Below are 6,376 nucleotides of genomic sequence, written 5' to 3' on the forward strand. Positions count from 1 at the left end.
AAGCAACAAGCAGCCTTTAAAACAGAATTTCTTCAGTCTTTACAGTAGGAAAAGTGCTGTCATATGCATTTTATTGAAGAAATGTTATTGAACAACTTAGAGGTAGCTGAAGCTATGAAGATTCTGCTTTTAGTCTTCCTGTTTTCAAGAGTTCCATAACGATATGAAATTCATGGCATTTCTTCAAGAGAATTAATTATTGAGTTGGATCTCTAAGTATTAAATTGAATTCTTCTCGCAGATGATTTTAGTCAGAGGTGGTGTCGTCGGTAAAGATTTGGTGTTCTCCGCAAAATGACACGTGTTTCAGGCATGATGAGAGCATGTAAACCACAATTAAAAGTCAACGTTCTTATTTATTATGCTCTCGACATTTTCTAGATTCTTTCAAGGCTTTTCTTGCGTTTTTTTCAGCGCAGTACTTTCCCATTCTGAACTTTTGAGGACCAATAACACGGATGAAAATTTTTCGGTCTCTAGCGTCTTAGATCAAATTTTATTTCCTTTCCTAGGAAAAATTGATCGCGCTTCCCTTAAAAATTTATATTTGTCCCACAATCAGGCATTTTTAATAACAATAACTGACCACAGGACCACCCTTAAGTTATGATAACTTTATTGTGGAGCGAACAAAGCTCCTTGCGACTCAGTGTCTTTATTCAAAAGCTAATCTACCCAACCTTTAAACACTTTAGAACCGAATAACGTAGAAGATAATTACCCTTACCAGGTGCTTTAAATAAAGGTATTTCATTCCTACTGCCATGGCCCAGTTGTAGATCACATTGGAAAAGAACCTATACTTAGTAGCCGAGAAACAAACCACCTATGTGACAAATTATTCATGACAGTTTTTAAATAACTTGCATGAAGGGTGATCTATTCAGTGATGCCAAATTAAGTCTACTGAACACATAAGGCTCGTCGACAGATGTTGTCTAAAAATGTGAATACTTTCTTAGTTTTACTTGCTTGGACGATATCGCTTCATGCAGGTTAGATTATTATTCTGCCTAAAACAAGGAGACAAATATATTTGGAGTAGTTTCTTTTTTGTTCTCTTCTGTTTTCTTTGTTTGTTAATTTTATTTCTGTTCAGCGTTTTCACTCTGAAAAAAAAAAAGCTTAAGCTATGCCTTACTAGACGAATCTTTACGAAAAAAATATAATCGCCACGAGTTTTTCAAGATATACTTCTATACATCTTATCGATATTCAGCGCGCGTAGGAAGCATCAGGGTGTAAAAAGCTTTTAACATTCATGCCTTTTTAGGGTGCATCAATTTGAAAGCATATTGACTATTGTGAATACTTTTTAGAGATTAAAATCGGAAGTGCACCAATTTTCTGATTTAGATCTTATGAAATTTGAACAACCATTATTAAGATCTACTTTAGAGCCAAATTGTGACAAAGAATCAGGCTTTATTACCCATAACATGTTTCAGCGAAAGGTTTAAAGAGCTGCGCGTGCTTTTTTCTCTAAATCTTTATTTGGCTCATGATAATTAATTTTCATTACGAAACTGTAGAAAAGCGGTGTCAATTTTATGTCGATCCAGAGAAGCTATTTCAGTCAAGTTAAAATAAGCTTCTCAACTTCTTTTTAAAATACAAAGGTCTGCCACTGGTCATCATATCCATCTTGTGGGATCGAAAAGTCAAAAACGTTCATGAAAAGCATTGCAGAGATGTGAGTAATTACTCTGAGGTAAACTTTCGCTTTAGGCTTCTCCAAAAGCTATTTCCCTAAAATTTTATCCGTTTGTATTCATCTTACTTCAAAAAATTGAGTAGTAAAATGACAAAATACTCACGAGCCTCTTGTGAAATGTATTTGTTATCCCATACTATTGCAAGAAGAGTAAGTATTTAGGCGAAATAACTCATTATACCGATACGAGGAGAAGAGTCTTGTGCCAATTCCCCCTCCTTCCCCGCCGCTTTTGATTCAGACGCTATGAGATTGTTGTACAGGGAAGGTTGACGGGGGGTGCGGGTTTCTCGAGCAAGGGCCAAGGAGATGAAAAGCCCCGTCTATGCTTCACTTCACGTCTTTTCAAAGAACTTTCGAGCAAAGTTGGATTTTTTATTGCGAAACAATTATCTCTTCCTCTCTGCAGGAGATTGTCATAATAGGAACCGACTCGTTTCCGTTGTGTTCAAACTGTACAAGCGAATAATTAGCCCCATCAACATGACAAGTTTTTATATAACTGCACCCGACAAAATCTACGAATATTACAGTGTATTTTGACTTCGGCTTGAAAGTGCTAAAGTCCCAAATTACCCTTTTTTTTTCGGGATCTGAAAGGGCTTTGGTACAATTTTATGGAAAAAGGGTCAAGATTTTATTCTTACACTTATCCAAATCTCCTCTTCAATAATAATAATCACTGAACTATAAACATATATAGTCAGAGGTGGCAAGAAGCTAAACTCTACAGTTTTACGACTTGAGAGATGATGCATCAACCCTGGGCCATTCTTTTCAGTCACTTTACAGGATTCCGCTAGAGGTGTAGCTGAACCCTCTTCAATTGACTGGGAATAAGGCTCACATCTCGAAAAAGACGAAAGATTAATTCTCGGACACATATGTATTTATTCATGAAAGCGTCACGCGTTGTGTTACACGGTGTTTGCTTTCGCGAGGAACCGTTGACAACACGTTATACGGAATAGTTTAGGAAACCAAATATAGTTGATTTACATCGCTAAATATTCCGAAATGTGAACATTTTACACTCCTTGTGTGTCCGTTGCGGTTTCTGGTGATTTCTGCCATGAGACGGCTAGGAAATGTACAAAGTTTTAAAACATACATGTTTCGCTTTTGAGCTTTTTGCCATAACCGCGCCCCTGGCTAGGCGGGTTACCCCACCTTGACATGTTTACATGGCAAATTGTCTCCTCGGCTAACAGGGTTACCCTAGGTGCATCACCCCACCTATCATGTAAACGTGATCAAATAAAATAAGAAGTTATAGGGACAGGCGGGTTACCCCACCTAGGCGGGTTACCTCACCTACCTGGGTTCCCCCACCTCCATGTAAACAGGCCCCAAGAATGACACAATATTTTATTCACATCCTTACTTTTACTTTCGCGTACTTCGTGAAACGAGACCCAATCATTGATGAGATTTATCAGTAAAACCACAAAGCTTTTAAATTTCCATGACACCAAAGCAGGTACTTAGAGAAAAACTGAGGGTGACTGTGCTTTTAGTGTTTTTCATAATAGTTTTGTTTTTTGTTTTCGGCTTGGCCTTTTATATGCAGTTGGGGTTGTGCCCTCCCCACCTTATTTCGGCCTTCTCTTTCTCTACTGTCTGGATCTTTCCAACCTAAGGCGTTATTGAAAGCTTTGAAACATTGAATCAAGAGTATCATTCTCAAACTAAAACAAAGCCAAAATATTTATAAATAGGGGATTCTGTTGATAATCGACAAAGGAGGCCATACAATCTCAATTCAAATACAAGTTTTTTGGATAATTTGTAACCAGCGCCAATGGCAGTAAAACTGCAATCTGTGTCATGCGAAAAAATGCAATCAGTCGGCCCAAAGAGCGGCCCGAAAAACAAAGATACTGGGTCTAACTGATCGTATTAAAATTGACTTGATCAAGAAAAACGAATTGATAAACCCTCGTAGTCAGTGGAAAATCATATTTAAATAGACGTGGTAATTGAAGTACAGAAAAATGTGAAGGACTGTCTTCTCAACATTTTCTCTACGAAACATTTAATAGTCCTAATACCCTACATGTTGTGTATTAACTAGTTATCAAGTGATGCACATGTCCATCCGATAAATTGCTTAGAAAAGAGCCGGAAAAAGAACAAAAATAGCAGTTTTTGTAGGTCACGTATTCCTTACGTCAGGAGATGTTCATACATAAAATATTTACTCTGAGAAAATTGTGTTTGTTTATTTAAAATCTGAACTAAAAAAAAAAATGACTAATTCCTCAGGTTGCACCGTTGGGCCAACACCACCATTATTCAACTCCGGAATTTAAAGACCAACAACAATCAGCCTTCAAAACAAGTCTACATGTGAGAGAAAGTACTAGCAAGGGCATGTCACTGAAGAAACGTGATGATCACTCCACCATGTTCATCGCTATTGAAACAACATTCATTCTGCTGATTTGTCCCATTGTTAAAAGATCCTCCCCCTCCCCCACAGGAAAACTGTTCATAAGCTCCACCATTTCCTCCAGAGTAACCTCCACCTCCTCCAGCTCCACCGTTGCCTGTACGTAACCCACCGCCACCTCCGAACCCACCCCTACCATATCCACCATTTCCTCCTTGAAGATATCCTTGACCTCCATTTTTAAGAGACTGTGTATCTTGCCCATTACTGTAGAGGCCGCCGCCGCCGCCGCCACCATCTACAATAAACGAAAAGTGAGAAGCAGTTATCTCATAAACGGCTCCTAATTTACTACTTGTTTAAGAGCGTTTAAACGACGATTCGTAATATTATCAATTAAGTGCACTTCTCAATTTTTGGAAGTTTATTTAAGAGTATTATTAGGTAGTCAATTGCTAGAAATTGAAGAGCTTATTTGGACGAGAGAAATGTAAATGAAGTGATGCCTATGTATATTGACGGATCGATGGTGAGCAGTAAATAAATGTGTACGATTTCTAAAAACTGAACTGGAAACCCAGTTGAACTTTAGATATTCTAAGAGGTGCCTCCGAGAAAAGAAAACCTTCAAAGCTAGAATTAATAATTTTTATAATCAAGTTCCGATAAATCTTATTGTCGTCTTCCTATCCTGGTTAACTGAAAAAACTGATTGGTTTTTTTTTCTTCCTTCTCCGCTTACCTGCAAATTGACCACTCGTTTTTCCTCCGTGTCCGTTGCTTCCTCCTGACCCCAAAGGCGAATTGTTCCCTGCATTTCCTGTTGTGTTTATGGACGCATCACATCCTGGATGTTGTTCTGACATATTTTTAATTCCCCCTCCACCTCCAGCTACGATCAAAGACTTGTTTTCTCTCACCACGAATGTACCTCCACCACCTCCGGCATTTTTTGGGTTTGAATTCCCTTTTCCCCCTTTTTGACCAACGAGTACATGAATGATCTCATCTTTGGTCAAAATAAAGTTTCCAATCATCCTTGCCCCTCTTCCTCCGGTTTTGATGATACTGTCCTCACCGTAGCCCCCTGGGGCTCCTATTGCTTCTATTCTGTATTCACCAGTGCGTGGCACAGTCCACAGTTGAATACCGCTGGATAATGTTACTTGTCCGTCATGATCTTGATCTTTGTAATGACTACCAATCGAGTTTGGTCCCTTCCTTCCAATCATACCAAGATTTGTAAAAACAGCAGTAAATCCTGCGTAAAAACATACAATAAAAGTGAAAGTTATGATACTAATAAGAAATTTGTCCACATTTTCTTGCCAGTATTACCAACTACCGCTTGAAAAATATTCCTGCAGGTTGAGCAGAATAAGATAAAGGAGAAAAAGCTCCTAAAATCCCTTTAGCAAAATCAAAGCAGGTTCATAGAAGGTTTCCATTCTCTTCCCGCTCTGTTAATGATTACGTCACGTACGAAACAATCCTCTACCCATCTGTAGATACGGAAACTGTGACATTGTACTAAATTGACAATCATGGCCACATAACACAAAAAGAATGTTTCTATTTTCTTCCAACAAAATGAACAATGCCTGCAATATTAACCCTTTAAGCCCTAAGAGTGACTGGCATCTAATTTCTCCATACCATATCAGCCCTGAATCAAACATTAAGGTCACAAGAATAAAGGAAATGATCACCAACTAAAGAAACTCTTGATTGTCAAACAAATTCTCCTTGTCAGCACCTTAGTAAATGTACAGAGAACAGTATGGAGAATATGCATACTGATGTTAGGGTGTAAAGGGTTAAAGCAAGAATGTTTTTCAAAACTTTATAAAAGTGTAGTGTGGTTAAACCCTGTCTATTTGCTTGTATTTTTTCCCTCTTGGGTATTTTTTTTCTTTTTAATATAAAGCTGAAACTGCACAATGCATTGTTTTCAGGACTGGTGTGATTTTTTACATCTTAAAGCAACCAAGGACGCTACCAAAAAAAGCGACAATTCAAACACAAAATGAAAGCTACAACGAGTTAAATGTGATTTACCTTCCAAATTCATATCACAGTAAACCAACACTGCCTTCCCATTGCCAGATGGATCCAGCCAGTATTTGTTGCTTGGTGTGTCTTTCCCTTCGCTTGATGTTATTTCTCGGCATGAACGTGCTGGTAACCCCGGTATCGAACCCAAGGGAGCTGGTACGGGTAAAAATGTTGAAAATAAAGTATTCGTAAGCGCAGATGGAAAGGAAAAAGTG

At 38.2% G+C, this 6,376-nt stretch overlaps 1 protein-coding gene across 1 annotated transcript; it reads right to left on the reverse strand.

The window, feature by feature from the left end:
- Positions 1 to 4,019: 4,019 nt before the first annotated feature.
- On the reverse strand, positions 4,020 to 5,143 carry LOC136282921 (uncharacterized). The gene is made up of 2 exons (XM_066170989.1): positions 4,849 to 5,143; positions 4,020 to 4,404 (listed from the first exon to the last, which is right to left on the reverse strand). The coding sequence occupies exons 1-2, from the start codon at positions 5,141 to 5,143 to the stop codon at positions 4,091 to 4,093; spliced, it is 609 nt and encodes a 202-aa protein (XP_066027086.1). The 3' UTR covers positions 4,020 to 4,090.
- Between the last annotated feature and the right edge of the window lie 1,233 nt (positions 5,144 to 6,376).

The sequence above is a fragment of the Pocillopora verrucosa genome, chromosome 8 (assembly GCF_036669915.1).
Source record: "Pocillopora verrucosa isolate sample1 chromosome 8, ASM3666991v2, whole genome shotgun sequence".
In the NCBI taxonomy this organism is placed as follows: Eukaryota; Metazoa; Cnidaria; class Anthozoa; order Scleractinia; family Pocilloporidae; genus Pocillopora; species Pocillopora verrucosa.